At 38.0% G+C, this 19,159-nt stretch overlaps 1 protein-coding gene across 8 annotated transcripts in view; it reads right to left on the reverse strand.

The window, feature by feature from the left end:
- Positions 1-19,159, reverse strand: part of UBR3 (ubiquitin protein ligase E3 component n-recognin 3) — a 279,870-nt gene that overhangs the window by 153,992 nt on the left and 106,719 nt on the right. For all 8 annotated transcript variants that reach the window (XM_033231180.1, XM_033231173.1, XM_033231172.1 and 5 more), the window contains exons 15-19: positions 18,828-18,880; positions 18,601-18,734; positions 18,158-18,243; positions 16,712-16,853; positions 12,309-12,405 (exon numbers count right to left, since the gene is read on the reverse strand). In XM_033231180.1, coding sequence (XP_033087071.1) covers positions 12,309-12,405; positions 16,712-16,853; positions 18,158-18,243; positions 18,601-18,734; positions 18,828-18,880 — 512 coding nt within the window. The remainder of the gene's footprint in view (positions 1-12,308; positions 12,406-16,711; positions 16,854-18,157; positions 18,244-18,600; positions 18,735-18,827; positions 18,881-19,159) is intronic.

Raw genomic sequence — 19,159 nt, forward strand, 5'->3', positions numbered from 1 at the left:
AATAGCAAACACACACAAATAACAGGAATAAAAACACAGGGAAGTTTTTCTAATCATTAAGTATAAACTTAAGATGAAGATTTTTTAGAAAAATATAACTTAGCAATTTTTTTCAAGAAATAACCTAAGCAAGCCTACAACCTTTAAAGAAAGTGAATGTGTAGTTTTAAGTTATCCACAAAAAAAGAAAAGATTGTATGAGGCCCAGGTTGTTGAACAGGCAAGGTCCATTAAAACTCAAAGAAACACCACATGAATAAGAATGAAGCTGGACCACTACCTCACAGCATACATAAACACTAACTCAAAATCGATCAGAGAATTTGATGTAAAAGCTTCAGCTGTAGTTTTATATTTTTAAGCATAAAACTCTTTGAGAAAAACATAGGTTTAGCTATTTGTGACCGTGATTTAGGCAACAGACAGGAAAATTAAATTAATTTAGGCAATAAACAGGAAAATTAAGAAAAAAACTGGAATTCATCAAAATTTAAAACATTTGTGACTCAAAGGACACTTTCAAGTAAGTGAAAAAGACAATCCACAGAATGGCAGAAAACATTCACAGACTAGGCACGATAGCTCATGCCTGTAATCCCAACACTTTGGGAGGCTGAGCAGGCAGATCACTTAAGCCGCAGAGATCAAACCAGCCTGGGCAACACATGTAGAGACCCCATCTCTATAAAAAATTCAAAAATTAGTCATGTGTGGTGGCACATGCCTGTAGTCCCAGCTACTTGGGAGGCCACTCAGGACCACCTGAGTCTGGGGAGGCCCAAAGCTGCAGAGAACTGTGATCGTGCCACCCGTCTGAGCAACAGAATGACATTGTCTTAAAAAAAAAAATAAAAAAGAGAAAGAAATGAAAATATTTGCAAATCATATACCTGATAAGTCTAGTATTCAGAAAATATAAAGAGGTCTTAAAACTCAATAATAAAAAGTGCAATTAAAAAATAAGCAACAAAATTGGCAGCACCTGGTACCTTTATAACTGGAGGCGGGAAGGCAGGGGGTTAAAATAAGGAGGATTGGATGAAAACTGCCTTTCCACCACTGAAACAGAATTTTGGCTACAGAACTCATCTCTGGGGAGTATAAAATAGCAAGTACAATTGAGGGTACAAGGAAGAAAGATTAAAGTCGTCATATGCATATTTGACTCAGAGTCCCTAGGCCTTGTCTCCCAGTCGGTTCACAGAATAGCAGCCATACCATTACCTCTGGGCAGTATCTCAGGATACTTCCCTGAGGAATCTGACCAGGCCAAAAAGAAAGATCTAACACAAGTGTTTCTCAACAAACCTGCCTACCCAAATCACCCTATATTAAAATTCAGAATCTACAAGTTCCAACAATGCACTCAAGAGCCCTTAATAACAAGCAGTCAACATTGTCAGACATCTGGGGAATGCCTCTAACTCAAAAGCTAGAGACTGAACAATAGAAAATGTACCTTAGAGGAAACAGATACTACATAGAATGAAGAAAAAGTCTTAAAAATAAGAAAACTATCATTAATATATCAGAGAAATAAGCTGTACCTATGATTATGAAGACGCTGTAAAATTAACTTTGCAATTAAAAAAATTGGTTTCTGGGCCAGGCGCGGTGGCTCATGCCAGTAATCCCAGCACTTTGGGAGCCCGAGGCAGGCGGATGACCTGAGGTCAGGAGTTTGAGACCAGCCTGACCAACACGGAGAAACCCCGTCTCTACTAAAAATACAAAATTAGCCGGGCATGGTAGATGCATGCCTGTAATCCCAGCTACTTGAGAGGCTGAGGCGGAAGAATCACTTGAATCCGGGAGGCAGAGGTTGCAGTGAGCCGAGATCGTGCCATTGCACTCCAGCCTGGGCAACAAAAGTGAAACTCTCTCAAATAAATAAAAATAAATAAAAAATAAATTTAAAAATTGGTTTGTATATAATACTACAGTGACAACATATAAATGTAATTTTCAAAATGATCGCAATAGCCATGATGAAATACTTCAACTATTCTATTTCATTTAGCATTAAAAAAGCAATTTTTAATTTTACTTTGTTTCTTTGTTTGCTTTAAGCAGTAACCACTAAATGTGTGGCATCTAGATTAATAAATTGTTGCAAAATAAAGGTTATACATTTGTTGAAGGCCTGAGTAATACATCATTTTGACTGCTCTTTTCAAAAGCATTAATAGAATAATGTAAATGAAATGCTACATGACAGAAAAAAATTACTTAAGTGACTCACACCAACACGTAATTATTGACTAGTTTGAGACAAAAATGACATACATAAAACTCATACATTATACTTTCAAACATGGGGCAGCAGTCATTAACCTTGAAAATGGGAGACAGGAGGCAACAGAAATACAAGAAATTACATATTTTAAAAAATGTACTTTCCAGTTGAATTTAAAACAGATGCTTTATGAAATCATTTCCATCTTTGGAAATGGCCTAGCTCATAGTTCTAACAACACTGCCACTGTCAGACATATTTCACCAGGAACAGTGGTTCACATCTATAATCCTAGCACTATGGGAGGCTGAAACAGGAAGATCACTTGAGACTAAGAGTTCAAGACTAGCCTGGGCAATATAGCAAGAACCCACCTCTACAAAAAACTTTTAAACAATTAGCCAGGCATGGTGGTGTGCACCTGTAGTCCTAGCTACTCAGGAGGGTAAGATGGGAAGATCACTTGAGTCCAGAAGTTGGAGGCTGCAGTGGGCTATCATCACGCCACTGCACTCCAGCCTGGGTGACAAAGTGAGACCCTGTCTCAAAAACAAACAAAAAACAGACATATTTTCACTGAGCTTCTCTGAGCCACAATGTCTTCATATATAAAATATAACACTGAAATGAATGGATGGTTTTCCAACTGTTGGTTTTGTTGTTGTTGTCTTGTTTTTGTTTTCTTTTTAAGAGCTGAATGCCCACTTGGGGATATTTGGAAGGGAGAAAGAGAAGCAGGATGAGCCACTTCCACTCTCTTAAGCCTCTTCTTGCTGTTGCCCAACCCTGTCTTCCAGTGAAGGCCCACGAGATACTTTTATAGAAGCTGGACTAGATTTTAAAGGCCTTTTCCAGCAATAACAGCCTAAAATTCTAAGCATCTAAGAATCACATAGAGTAAATGGCTTACTTTCACTTAAACTCTCAGCACAAAAACTGAAAGAAATCTACTTTTCATTCATTTAACAAATATTTACTGGTTGCCTTTAAAGTGCCTGGCACAGAGCTAAATTGTGAGAACAAAAGTTTAAATTTATCTGGCCATTTTCATTTCAATTTGCAAGATGACCTCCAAAAGGTCTTCTTGCAAATAAAAAAAGATCCCTCCCAGTATAATCAGTTAAGCCACATTTTGTCCCTTAAAACTAAAAAGCAGATGAAAATAATTAATAGCAAACAAATCGGCCAGGCACAGTGGCTCATGCCTGTAATCCCAACACTTTGGGAGGCCGAGGCCAGCGGATTATCTGAAGTCAGGAGTTCAAGACCAGCCTGGAAAACATGGTGAAACCCCATCTCTATTAAAAATACAAAAGTTGAACGACTCTGTCTGACAGCTTTGGGGAGAGCCGTGGATCTCCTAACGCGGAGGTTGAGATCCGAGAACGGACAGACTGCCTGCTCAGGTGGGTCCCTGACCCCTGAGTAGCCTAGCTGGGAGACATCCCCCACTAGGGGCAGTCTGACACCCCACACCTCACAGGGTGGCGTCACCCCTGAGAGGAAACTTCCAAAGAAAGAATCAGACAGGTACACTCGCTGTTCAGCCATATTCTATCTTCGGCAACCTCTGCTGCTGATACCCAGGCAAACAGGGTCTGGAGTGGACCTCAAGCAATCTCCAACAGACCAACAGACAGTCCTTCTGACTGTCAGACGGAAAACTATCAAACAGGAAGGACACCTATACCAAAACCCCATCCGTACGTCACCATCATCAAAGTCCAGAGACAGATAAAACCACAAAGATGGGGAAGAAGCAGGGCAGAAAAGCTGGAAATTCAAAAAATAAGAGCGCATCTCCCCCTGCAAAGGAGCGCAGCCCATCGCCAGCAACGGATCAAAGCTGGTCAGAGAATGACTTTGACGAGATGAGAGAAGAAGGCTTCAGTCCATCAAACCTCTCAGAGCTAAAGGAGGAATTACGTACCCAGCGCAAAGAAACTAAAAATCTTGAAAAAAAAGTGGAAGAATTGACAGCTAGATTAATTAATGCAGAGAAGATCATAAACGAAATGACAGAGATGAAAACCATGACACGAGAAATACGTGACAAATGCACAAGCTTCAGTAACCGACTCGATCAACTGGAAGAAAGAGTATCAGCGATTGAGGATCAAATGAATGAAATGAAGCGAGAAGAGAAACCAAAAGAAAAAAGAAGAAAAAGAAATGAACAAAGCCTGCAAGAAGTATGGGATTATGTAAAAAGACCAAATCTACGTCTGATTGGGGTGCCTGAAAGTGAGGGGGAAAATGGAACCAAGTTGGAAAACACTCTTCAGGATATCATCCAGGAGAACTTCCCCAACCTAGTAGGGCAGGCCAACATTCAAATTCAGGAAATACAGAGAACGCCACAAAGATACTCCTCCAGAAGAGCAACTCCAAGACACATAATTGCCAGATTCACCAAAGTTGAAATGAAGGAAAAAATCTTAAGGGCAGCCAGAGAGAAAGGTCGGGTTACCCACAAAGGGAAGCCCATCAGAATAACAGCAGACCTCTCGGCAGAAACTCTACAAGCCAGAAGAGAGTGGGGGCCAATATTCAACGTTCTTAAAGAAAAGAATTTTAAACCCAGAATTTCATATCCAGCCAAACTAAGCTTCATCAGTGAAGGAGAAATAAAATCCTTTACAGATAAGCAAATGCTTAGAGATTTTGTCACCACCAGGCCTGCCTTACAAGAGACCCTGAAGGAAGCCCTAAACATGGAAAGGAACAAGCGGTACCAGCCATTGCAAAAACATGCCAAAATGTAAAGACCATCGAGGCTAGGAAGAAACTGCATCAACTAACGAGCAAAATAACCAGTTAATATCATAATGACAGGATCAAGTTCACACATAACAATATTAACCTTAAATGTCAATGGACTAAATGCTCCAATTAAAAGACACAGACTGGCAAACTGGATCAAGAGTCAAGACCCATCAGTCTGCTGTATTCAGGAGACCCATCTCACATGCAGAGACATACATAGGCTCAAAATAAAGGGATGGAGGAAGATCTACCAAGCAAATGGAGAACAAAAAAAAGCAGGGGTTGCAATCCTAGTCTCTGATAAAACAGACTTTAAACCATCAAAGATCAAAAGAGACAAAGAAGGCCATTACATCATGGTAAAGGGATCAATTCAACAGGAAGAGCTAACTCTCCTAAATATATATGCACCCAATACAGGAGCACCCAGATTCATAAAGCAAGTCCTTAGAGACCTACAAAGAGACTTAGACTCCCATACAATAATAATGGGAGACTTCAACACTCCACTGTCAACATTAGACAGATCAACGAGACAGAAAATTAACAAGGATATCCAGGAATTGAACTCATCTCTGCACCAAGCGGACCTAATAGACATCTATAGAACTCTCCACCCCAAATCAACAGAATATACATTCTTCTCAGCACCACATCGCACTTATTCCAAAATTGACCACATAATTGGAAGTAAAGCACTCCTCAGCAAATGTACAAGAACAGAAATTATAACAAACTGTCTCTCAGACCACAGTGCAATCAAACTAGAACTCAGGATTAAGAAACTCAATCCAAACCGCTCAACTACATGGAAACTGAACAACCTGCTCCTGAATGACTACTGGGTACATAACGAAATGAAAGCAGAAATAAAGATGTTCTTTGAAACCAATGAGAACAAAGATACAACATACCAGAATCTCTGGGACACATTTAAAGCAGTGTGTAGAGGGAAATTTATAGCACTAAATGCCACAAGAGAAAGCAGGAGAGATCTAAAATTGACACTCTAACATCACAATTAAAAGAACTAGAGAGGCAAGAGCAAACACATTCAAAAGCTAGCAGAAGGCAAGAAATAACTAAGATCAGAGCAGAACTGAAGGAGATAGAGACACAAAAAACCCTCCAAAAAATCAATGAATCCAGGAGTTGGTTTTTTGAAAAGATCAACAAAATTGACAGACCGCTAGCTAGACTAATAAAGAAGAAAAGAGAGAGGAATCAAATAGACGCAATAAAAAATGATAAAGGGGATATCACCACCGACCCCACAGAAATACAAACAACCATCAGAGAATACTATAAATGCCTCTACGCAAATCAACTAGAAAATCTAGAAGAAATGGATAATTTCCTGGTCACTTACACTCTCCCAAGACTAAACCAGGAAGAAGTTGAATCCCTGAATAGACCAATAGCAGGCTCTGAAATTGAGGCAACAATTAATAGCCTACCCACGAAAAAAAGTCCAGGACCAGATGGATTCACAGCTGAATTCTACCAGAGGTACAAGGAGGAGCTGGTACCATTCCTTCTGAAACTATTTCAATCAATAGAAAAAGAGGGAATCCTCCCTAACTCTTTTTATGAGGCCAACATCATCCTGATACCAAAGCCTGGCAGAGACACAACAAAAAGAGAGAATTTTAGACCAATATCCCTGATGAACATCGATGCAAAAATCCTCAATAAAATACTGGCAAACCGGATTCAGCAGCACATCAAAAAGCTTATCCACCATGATCAAGTGGGCTTCATCCCTGGGATGCAAGGCTGGTTCAACATTCGCAAATCAATAAACGTAATCCAGCATATAAACAGAACCAAAGACAAGAACCACATGATTATCTCAATAGATGCAGAAAAGGCTTTTGACAAAATTCAACAGCCCTTTATGCTAAAAACGCTCAATAAATTTGGTATTGATGGAACGTACCTCAAAATAATAAGAGCTATTTATGACAAACCCACAGCTAATATCATACTGAATGGGCAAAAACTGGAAAAATTCCCTTTGAAAACTGGCACAAGACAGGGATGCCCTCTCTCACCACTCCTATTCAACATAGTGTTGGAAGTTCTGGCTAGGGCAATCAGGCAAGAGAAAGAAATCAAGGGTATCCAGTTAGGAAAAGAAGAAGTCAAATTGTCCCTGTTTGCAGATGACATGATTGTATATTTAGAAAACCCCATTGTCTCAGCCCAAAATCTCCTTAAGCTGATAAGCAACTTCAGCAAAGTCTCAGGATACAAAATTAATGTGCAAAAATCACAAGCATTCTTATATACCAGTAACAGACAAGCAGAGAGCCAAATCAGGAATCAACTTCCATTCACAATTGCTTCAAAGAGAATCAAATACCTAGGAATCCAGCTTACAAGGGATGTCAAGGACCTCTTCAAGGAGAACTACAAACCACTGCTCAGTGAAATCAAAGAGGACACAAACAAATGGAAGAACATACCATGCTCATGGATAGGAAGAATCAATATCGTGAAAATGGCCATACTGCCCAAGGTGATTTATAGATTCAATGCCATCCCCATCAAGCTACCAATGACTTTCTTCACAGAATTGGAAAAAACGGCTTTAAAGTTCATATGGAACCAAAAAAGAGCCCGCATTGCCAAGACAATCCTAAGTCAAAAGGACAAAGCTGGAGGCGTCACGCTACCTGACCTCAAACTATACTACAAGGCTACAGTAACCAAAACAGCATGGTACTGGTACCACAACAGAGATATAGACCAATGGAACAGAACAGAGTCCTCAGAAATAATACCACACATCTACAGCCATCTGATCTTTGACAAACCTGAGAGAAACAAGAAATGGGGAAAGGATTCCCTATTTAATAAATGGTGCTGGGAAAATTGGCTAGCCATAAGTAGAAAGCTGAAACTGGATCCTTTCCTTACCCCTTATACGAAAATTAATTCAAGATGGATTAGAGACTTAAATGTTAGACCTAATACCATAAAAACCCTAGAAGAAAATCTAGGTAGTACCATTCAGGACATAGGCATGGGCAAGGACTTCATGTCTAAAACACCAAAAGCAACGGCAGCAAAAGCAAAAATTGACACATGGGATCTCATTAAACTAAAGAGCTTTTGCACAGCTAAAGAAACTACCATCAGAGTGAACAGGCAACCTACAGAATGGGAAAAAATTTTTGCAACCTACTCATCTGACAAAGGGCTAATATCTAGAATCTACCAAGAACTCAAACAAATATACAAGAAAAAAACAAACAACCCCATCAAAAAGTGGGGAAAGGATATGAACAGACATTTCTCAAAAGAAGACATCCATACAGCCAACAGACACATGAAAAAATGCTCATCATCACTGGCCATCAGAGAAATGCAAATCAAAACCACAATGAGATACCATCTCACACCAGTTAGAATGGCAATCATTAAGAAGTCAGGAAACAACAGGTGTTGGAGAGGATGTGGAGAAATAGGAACACTTTTACACTGTTGGTGGGATTGTAAACTAGTTCAACCATTATGGAAAACAGTATGGCGATTCCTCAAGGATCTAGAACTAGATGTACCATATGACCCAGCCATCCCACTACTGGGTATATACCCAAAGGATTATAAATTACTCTACTACAAAGACACATGCACACGTATGTTTCTTGCGGCACTATTCACAATAGCAAAGACTTGGAATCAACCCAAATGTCCATCTGTGACAGACTGGATTAAGAAAATGTGGCACATATACACCATGGAATACTATGCAGCCATCAAAAAGGATGAGTTTGCGTCCTTTGTAGGGACATGGATGCAGCTGGAAACCATCATTCTTAGCAAACTATCACAAGAAGAGAAAACCAAACACCGCATGTTCTCACTCATAGGTGGGAACTGAACAATGAGATCACTTGGACTCGGGAAGGGGAACATCACACACTGGGGCCTATCATGGGGAGGGGGGAGGAGGGAGGGATTGCATTGGGGAGTTATACATGATATAAACGTCATGCACATGTACCCTAGAACTTAAAGTATAATAAAAAAAAATAAAAATAAAAAAAAATAAAAAATAAAAAAAAAAAAAAAAAAGAAATGCTATGATTTTTGTACATTGATAAAAAAAAAAAAAAAAATACAAAAGTTAGCTAGGCGTGGTGATGGGTGCCTGTAATCCCAGCTCCTCAGGAGGCTGAGGCAGAAGAATCACTTGAGCTCAGGAGGCGGAGGTTGCAGTGAGTCGGGATTGTGCCACTGCACTCCAGCCTGGGTGACAGAGTAAGACTCTGTCTCTATAAAATGAAATAAATTAAAATAAAATAAGATAAAATAAATAAAATAGCAAACAAATCCTAGAGTTTAGGGTTATCTTCCCACTTGTGCTGAAACAATAACTGAAACAGTCAATTGTACAGTCAAATATACAACAAATAAAAGACACTGCATAAAGGAAGCAGGTATTATTGTTTCACATACAAAATAAATCACAAAAATTTTAAGTTTTACATAATTATGTAACCAATGCATTTCTTTTTTTCTTTTTTTTGAGGTAGAGTCTCACTCTGTCTCCCAGGCTGGAGAGTGGCATGATCTCAGCTCACTGCAAGCTCCACCTCCCGGGTTCACGCTATTCTCCCGCCTCAGCCTCCTGAGTAGCTGGGACTACAGGCACCCACCACCACACCCGGCTAATTTTGTTTTTGTATTTTTAGTAGAGATGGGGTTTCACCATGTTAGCCAGGATGGTCTCAATCTCCTGACGTAGCGATCTGCCCACCTGACCTCCCAAAATGCTGGGATTACAGGCGTGAGCCACCGCGCCCAGCAGTAACCAATGCATTTCTGCAAGGATATGGTATTTATTTTACATACACAAAAGTTATCACACAAATAGGTTGCACATAAAATTTCAAAGAGTATTTTAAAAGATAATGGTTAAAAGGTTTTAGTCTAAAGCTAAAAAGTTTGTAATCTGCTATTACCGCTTTGAGTACATTATTTCTTTTAAAACGTAGATTTTCAAACTGCTAAGAAACATCATAGTGGTTCAGAAATGTTTCCGTTTTGTTTTACTGTGAAACAGGGTATCATTCTGTTTCCAGGCTAGAATCCACTGGCATGATCAAGGCTTACTGCAGCCTTGACCTCCCAGGCTCAAGCAATCCTCCTGCCTCAGCCTCCCGAGTAGCTGGGACTACAGGCATGCACCAACATGCCCAGCTAATTTTTGTATTTTTTGAAAAGATGGGGTTTCACTATTTTCCCCAGGTTGGTCTTGAACTCCTGGGCTCAAGTGATCCACCTGCCTTGGCCTTCTAAAAACTGCTAGGATTACAGATGTGAGTCACTGCACCCAGCCTGTTCAGAAATATTTCTAAGAAGCTATAAAGAAATTTTACAAGAACTCAAAAGCCAAACAGAGGAAACAAGAGAATGAGGGAAAATAGAGAACAAAATAAGAAAGTGAAAAAACTGATAAAAACAGCTTCGGGAATATGGTTTTATCTGACTATGTGAAATAGTTATAAATCAAAATATGATACAGATCTAAACAATATAAAACAGATCCCAAAACACAGGATACCTGGAAACAGAAAAAGTATACCTATGTATCAATAGGGTCTAAACCAGGTTTCTCAACCTAGGCACTAACGACATTTAGGGAATTCTTGGTAGAGGTGGTAGAACTGGCCTTTACTAGATGTCAGTGGCAACCCTACTGGTCTTCAGACAATGCCAAATATTATCCCTACTTAAGAACCACTGTTCTAAATGAAAGAAATAAACTGCTCAGAGCTAAAAGTTTGCTAAGTGAAAAATAAAACAATTATGTTTTCCTTACAGAGTACCTGGCATATAACAAGCATTCAATAAATGTGTACTGTTAAATAAAATTTCTCCTTTAAAACTGACTGCATTATTTAATGATTCCTTCAAAGCTTTGAAAGTTTCAGCCCAATCTCAGTCCAAATTTCTAGTAACTACAAAGTAAAAGAGAATAAAATTTACTTAATTCTTATACATTCAAAACAACTAACCGTCACCTCTACCCTGAAAAAAAGGCAGAGCCATTTAAGACTGGTGTTTAGGAAGTCTCAATTAGGTTTTCCATGCAAATACTTCTTCCCAATTTTCTTCATTTTTCAATTTTTCAACAGGAATTACTCAAATTTATTTATTCAACAAATATATTATGAATACCTACTAAGCGCCAGCATTGAGATAAGTATTAAAGATGTAGAAGAGATACAGAGATAAAAATATCTTCCCTCAAGGAGCTAAGAGTTTAGTAAAAGACTACAAGCAAATTTTTACAAAACCACATGAAAAGCAGAAAAAGAGGGAGTTCAGAAACCAGAGAAAGAGAACCTCAGTCTAATTTCTCCAAGGGTTTAGAGAAAGGGAGAGAGAGATGCTGATGGCTGAACTGGGTTGTTGTTGTCGTTGTTGATTCAAAGATTGTTTTGGTTTTGTTTGAGGGGAGGAACTGAATTAAAATTCCACATTAAAAACTTTCTTCAGATATTTGTCTGTGATAGATATTTCTATTACTGCAAAGTCTTGGCAAAAGAGAAGTTTCACTTTGATAGTTATCTGGGTAAGTATTAATACTTTCTCAAAATCAAGGACATGTGCATCATTTAAACTTGTTTTTTAAATGTTTAGCTGTAGGAAAGCACAAGTAAAAGATGATATCCTGTGATATTCAGCAATATAATATTAACTATTAAAGTTTTAAAAGAGGTGGAAATAATACATTTACAACAGTCTACAATTTACAATAACATACAAAATCGAATTCTGCATTTAAAAGATATCTTTCAAAATTTTTGTCTTCTGCAGTCATCAATACTATAAACTATTTTGTTAAATATTTACAAGTAAAATTCATTTTGCTTTGGTTATTTTCCCAGTTGTCATGAATACAGAAATATGTTCACCTATTACAGACACCCATTACCATCTCTGATGTCAGAGAATTCTATTCTCTTAACTTGTGCCTCCTCTACTGGTTCAAAAGTAGAACAACACAAAACCAAGCCTTTAATTCCACTGATGACACAGCAACTAAGTAAGTTTCTGTTTTTTAATTTAGTGATCATGTTCTAAATCTATCACATTAACATCAAATTTGGATAAAGATCTTAACATAAATCTCCGACAGATTATTATTTAAACCTTAAATTATTATTTTCATCTCTAAAGAATGGATGTATAGTTTAATGAGAGCATATCATATCTGTGTTATAATTGAAATTTTTCCATATAAATATAAAATACGCTGTTATGATGCTAATCAATTTGATGGACTTACAATGCAGTATATCTGTCCATTGCAGACTGCACATCTCTACGGTAAACTGTTCGAAGAATGACCATGACGGGGTCAAACTCTTGATCCCAGACTTCAGCTATTATTCAAAAGAAAGTAGAAACACTGACTTCTCAGAAATAAAATCAATATTTATTGACTTCTTACATTTGTTAAGTATATTTTACATTTGAAAGACAGAACAATTTAATCTGATTACAGTATTTGCCTTAAGAAGCTTGATGTTATGATTACTTTTCTAAGTCAAAAATCACAATTTCATCATCAGGAATGTTCTCTTGAGTTCAGCAAGCACTAAAGAACAAAAGTTTTGTAATACAACAATGCCTCACCAGAAAAGCTTACTTCATTGTTGTTGTTTTTTGCAGGGTGCCAATTAGAAAGAAACACAGCATGTTAAGACCTTTGAGTGTATTTAAAGGCAAGTAGGGCATGATGCCTCACACCTGCAGTCCCAACTACTTGGGAGGCTTAGGCAGGAGGCTCATCTGAACCCAGGAGTTGGAGGCCAGTCCAGGCAACAAAATCAGACCTCATTTCCCTTCCAAAAAAAGTATTAAAAAAAAAAGTACTTAAAAGCAAAAACATGAAAACTAGATTTAAAGATTAATGAGGCTGGACACAGTGGCTCATGCCTGTAATCCCAGCACTTTGGGTGTCTGAGGTGGGCAGATCACTTGAGGTCAGTAGTTTGAGACAAGCCTGGCCATCATGGTGAAACCCCATCTCTACTAAAAATACAAAAATTAGCCAGATGTGGTGGCACACACCTGTAATCTCAGCTACTTGGGTGGCTGAGGCAGGAGAAACACTTGAACCCAGGAGACAAAGGTTGTAGTGAGCCAAGATCACACCACTGCACACCAGTCTGGGCAACAGAGACCCACTTTGTAAGTCTTTTTGTTTATAAAAGATTTTCTACTCCTTTGCTAAAACGGATCACTTGTCTCCTTATCTTCGGCATGCTTAGGAACCACTATCCTGTGTGTGGAATGTGTACAACTGATGGTTCACAAGATGATTTTAAGTATTAAGTATATAAAGCTTTTCATTTTAATAATTATGTAATTATTTTTAAATGTGTATTAGAAAATTGTAAGTTGCAAATAAAATTCATGACACCTCACTAATAATCATGCTTAGGATGAGGCAAGGTTTTTTTTAAGTTAACTCATTTTTAAAAAATACTGAAATACTAAGTATATTTCAATAGAGCGGATATTTAGATGTGGCAAAAATCTAAAGGATGGACTGAGATAGTAATTTTAGAAACCACTGCCTTAAAAGTATCTCCATACTAGATTAAGTTTTTTTCTTTCATTCTTTCTAGCAAAATTCTTAACATTTGAAAACATGGTGAGAAGCGTAAGCTTCTCCCTACCCATCCACTATAATTACAACTTTCTAGCACAAGACACTGTTAACCATTGTTAACCACTGTCCCTAGTTTCATGTAACAAGCTATTCATCTTAAAGTATCAGAAGTATGACTTAAAATTCTGAAAACAGTCCTTCACAAACACCTTTATTAGTATTTCTAGAATCATTTATCGTCCTTTTTTTTTTTTTTTTTTTTTGAGACAGATTCTCACTCTGTCGTCCAGGTTGGAGTACAGTGGTGCGATCTCGGCTCACTGCAAGCTCCGCCTCCCAGGTTCATGCCATTCTCCTGCCTCAGCCTCCCGAGCAGCTGGGACTACAGGAGCCCGCCACCACACCCGGCTAATTTTTTGTATTTTTAGTAGAGAATGTGTTTCACCATGTTATCCAGGATGGTCTCGATCTCCTGACCTCATGATCCACCCGCGTCAGCCTCCCAAAGTGCTGGGATTACAAGTGTGAGCCACTGTGCCCAGCCGTGCATTGTCCTTCTCTTTAAAGTCTATTATTCTGCACAGTTAACATGCCAAAGCTTTTATGAGAATTGCACAATCTTAGCAATGGAAGAAAACTGTAGTGATTAATTAGTCCAGTGGGCTTCAAACAGTGTTCCATGGAGCTGAATGATCACAGATGTATAACAGGGGTCACTTTAGGAGCAAGTGGATAGCAGGACAGAGGAGAAGCTAGGTTCAACTACCCACACCCACTTTAACAGGAGTGGGCCAGCTTTTGTTGGTTTCATATTAATATAACAAATTCACTTAAGGGTTAGTCCCCAAAACCAGAGGCTTGTTTCAACCACTTTTTAAAAGTCTAAAAACTTATTTTATAGATAAGAAGCCAAATCCAAAGATAAAAAACTGGCTGGACACGGCGGTTCACACCTGTAATCCCAGCACTTTAGGAGGCTGAGGCAGGAGGACTGCTTAAGCCCAATAGTCGAAACCAGCCTGGGCAACACAGCAAGGCCCTGTCTCTACAAAACACACGAAAATTAGCCAGCATGGTGGTGGGTGCCTATGGTCCCAGCTACTGGGGAAGCTGAGGTGGCAGGATCGCTTGAGCCCAGTAGGTTAAGGGTGCAGTGAGCTGTGATGGCGCCACTGCACTCTAGCCTGAGTGACAAACACAGCTCACTGCACTCTAGCCTGAGTGAAAAAGTGAGGTTCTGTCTCCAGAAAAAAAAAAACAAAAAACAAAATAACTGATTTCCTAAACCACACAACTAGCAAATATAATTCATACGGTATTTAAATATGACACTCAATTTGCTAACTTTAATGTCCGAATGCCCAGTATTCCATCTCAGCATTGTTCAGAACAATCATCTAAAGAGCTTGTTTTAAAAAGCAGATTCCCAGATTTCACCCACAGAGATTCTGATGACAGCAGACAGGAGATGAGACACAGGAACCGGCATTCTTAATGAGGAGCGCAAGTAAGTCTGACAGAGATGTAATCCTCACATCACACTTTTATAAGCCCTGCACTACACCACAGCACCACTCCACTCCCAAATTCATCTAATTTTACACACAAAATATCCTCTACACTAGAAACATACTATGCTTTTCTTTTATGGAATACTTTCCAACCAGAGACTCTGGATTTTCTTGCTCCTTGTGAACTGCCTGAAAAATCCCAAATAAGGCTTTTCTGTTCTGCTTTGCCAAACACACACTGCACAGTACATATTATTTACAACTTCAAAATGAGCATTGGTTTTTCATTTAGACAATGTGTTGAGGGAGTCAAGAAGCACGTAACTATTACTTCCTTCAAAATTTTAACTTAGAGAAGTGAAAATCTGAAAGTCAAACAAAAAAGACTGTGTAAATCAAAACCTCACTTACCTCTGGCTCCTGTCAAGCATGTCAACTGTAAATCTAGGGGGGAAAAACCTTAGAAAACCAATCATCCACTTAAGGAAAACGTTCTGTGCATTTAACATAGGTTTAAAATGTAAGTAAGTGCTATCAGCATTCTATGTGCACTTTTTTTTTTGAGATGGAGTTTCACTCTTGTTGACCAGGTTAGAGCCGCAATAGCGGCTCACTATAACCTCCATCTCCTGGATTCAAGTGATTCTCCTGCTTCAGCCTCCTGAGTAGATGGGATTATAGGCGCCTGCCACCATGGCTGGCTAATTTTTTTGTATTTTTAGTAGAGACAGGTTTCATCATGTTGGCCAGGACGGTGTCGAACTCCTGACCTCAGGTGATCCACCCACCTCGGCCTCCCAAAGTGCTGGGATTACAGGCATAAGCCACTGCGCCCAGCCTATACAGACCTTAGTTTGAACTATTTCAAGTTAAAATTCGGGTCATGAGGATTGTTTTGCTGTTTCAAAATCAAATTTGGAGAGTAAATACATTCAAAATATTTTTAAATATACATTTTGTTTTATAGTTTCTGGTTCACTTATGGTTATGATCACTTACAAAAATGAATTAGAGTTCAAATATAAATTTCCTTTATAGTTTAGAGTCATCTAAGAAGTCTTAGTGTAACATAAAGCTATAGATTTCTAAGTAATTGAAAGCAGTATCACTGTTTACCAATAAAGACATACATTTATAACAAAATGGAGAAAAGAGGCCGGGCGCGGTGGCTCATGCCTGTAATCCCAGCACTTTGGGAGGCCGAGACGGACGGATCACAAGGTCAGGAGATCGAGACCATGGTGAAACCCCGTCTCTACTAAAAATACAAAAAATTAGCCGGGCGCGGTGGCGGGCGCCTGTAGTCCCAGCTACTCAGGAGGCTGAGGCAGGAGAATGGCGTGAACCCGGGAGGCGGAGCTTGCAGTGAGCCGAGATCGCGCCACTGCACTCCAGCCTGGGCGACAGAGCGGGACTCTGTCTCAAAAAAAAAAAAAAAAATGGAGAAAAGAAAACCAAAGCTTGAATGAACAAAAGGTAAACATTTTCTTTTAATACACAGAAGAATTCACCATTCAAGAACTGATATTTGAAAGAGTTCATTTATGTATATAAACATACCTTTGGGAGTATACATGCCTTGTTGCATAGAACCTCCAGGTTCAAAAACAGGAGCCTTAAAATCAGCTACAGCTGATAAAACTGATTCAAAGCTGTAACTGCCTGGAATAATGCCGCTTTTGGGATTCGGATTTTCTGGAATATGATATATATGTCAAGAAAAAATATTAACAACAAAAAGCCAGATTTATAGTCTTTCCAAGGTACTCTAGTTTCTTATTTTGCTAAAGTAGGCAAATAGTAATTGGCTGTAATATACAGAACTGGCCACAAGAGGGCTATATAATACAACAGCTCAATAATAACTTTTTAATTGTGATTTTTGAAAATATGTTTAATCTAGGAGCCTACTAATAAATTGTACGTTGTAGTAGTTCTCAGGTATATTTTCCCCGAAATAAATTTTAAAATTTCAGAAAATGATTGAAAAACTTCTAAAAATCTGTCTTGATTTTCATCATTTTGTAAATAACTTTTCCTTAAAAAACAGAAAGAACTTGGAAAAAAATAGCAAAGATTTTTATAGCAAAGATTGTTTTTCCAAAAAACACAAAATTTCACCCCCAAAGAAAAAAATGCTAAGCAAATTTAGGCAAAGAGGCTAACCAAAAAGATTCTCTCCTCACATTACACAAATCTTTAAAATTCAAAATACAGAGATCGTTTTTACTCTATAATAAACTGACACACAGTTTATAATGATTGAAGGAAATCATCAGACAATATCAAATTGATGCTGCTTACAAAAATCAAGGTTGTCAAACAGGCATTCTAATAGGACTTATTTCACAAAACAAAAATTTTAGCCAATTCTTCCAAACATAGTCATAAGATATACAAATACTAAATTTAGCTGGAATTTTTATCACAAAATTACTTGATAATCTTTGCGTAAACTTTTATTAACATTAACTTAAAAAGATAATCAGATACTCATTGTATGTTCAGTCCTATACAAAGAACCACAGGTTCCCTGTTTGTAAATAATAATCTACAAACTCAAAAATGCTTTAAGACCAAATTCTACAGAAAAACCCTCAAAATGTTTAAAATCCTGGTAATAATAATCATAAGGTGTACCTTTAACTGTTCACCACGAATTGCATCCTGGCTACACAGACAAAATAAACCTAGCTGCCTTTTACAAAACGTTCAGTAATGCTGTCCTAGAAGGTTAAATGCTGGGGTGGCCAAAGCCATCAATCTGTCCTGAAATCTACCCTAAAGTCTAAGAAGAGTTCCCCAAGAGGTAATAATAGGAGGTTAAAAAAAAAAAAAACCAGTCACCAGCACTGAATACATACTTGAGCAAACAACTGGCATTCTTCTTTTTCTATGTTATTTTTCAATTTTGAAAAACAATCAAAAAATTGGTAAACCGTTAATCATAAAAATTACTTATTTTAGATCCTGCAACTAACAGAAACTAAAATTTTAAAAGGATATGAGGTCCAGCAATGAACTGTGTGTCCTGTCATTCATACACAGCTGGGCTACCATCTCCGCCCTGAGAATCTCATCATCAGACATTCCTAAAATTATTAAAAACAGAATTAACAAATCCGAGTATACATAAATTATAAAGAAAAAAATTACCACATTTTTTATTAAGCTGTTTTACCAAATACAGGATGTTTCAAATTAAAGAGTAAAGAAGCAATGTTCCAAACATAACTGCAGTTTAACTGCTGTTTGCAGTTCCCTTAAGCAAAGGATATTTTAAGGATATTCTAAAAGGTATACCTATAGTACAACACACAAGAGTTTGAAACATTCTTTAAATTTATCTACATCCTTTCCTTTTTTCCCTAAGCCAGTTACTACCACAGGGACGGGGAGAAAGGGAGGAAAACAGTTAATACCTAAGTATTAGTATGAGTGAGTTTTACCTAAATGTAAACGAAGACTCAAAAGAATCACAAGAAATGTAAGAGCGCCTTCTAACATCGACCTCTCATGCTCTGCATCAAGTACTGTATTTTGATGTTGTGATGCCATTGTCAACAAATCCACTACCTTAAATCTACAAGAAGAAATATTTGAAACATGTTTTTATAAATTAAAACAAAATTAACTGGACACTTCCTAATACCTGTCTTAATAAAATTATGCCTACCTTTCGAAGACAGATGAAATAAAATAATCTGGGTCAAGTCTAGAAGCACAAACCTTTAATAAGAAAACAAAATGCTTTATTCCTCAATATTCAGTTTTCCTTCTTCTATTAATCATGTTTTTCTATACTTCTTGTTTTTTGTTTTGTTTTGTTTTTTGAGAGAGTCTTACTCTGTCACCCAAGCTGGTGCAATCTCAGCTCACTACAACCTCCACCTCTGCCTCCCAGGCTCAAGCTATTCTCAGCCCTCAGTCTCCTGAGTAACTGGGATTACAGGCATGTGCCACCACACCTAATTTTTGTATTTTTAGTAGAGACAGGGTTTCAACCTG

The sequence above is a fragment of the Trachypithecus francoisi genome, unplaced genomic scaffold, assembly GCF_009764315.1.
Source record: "Trachypithecus francoisi isolate TF-2019V2 unplaced genomic scaffold, Tfra_2.0 Lachesis_group13, whole genome shotgun sequence".
Classification (NCBI taxonomy): domain Eukaryota; kingdom Metazoa; phylum Chordata; class Mammalia; order Primates; family Cercopithecidae; genus Trachypithecus; species Trachypithecus francoisi.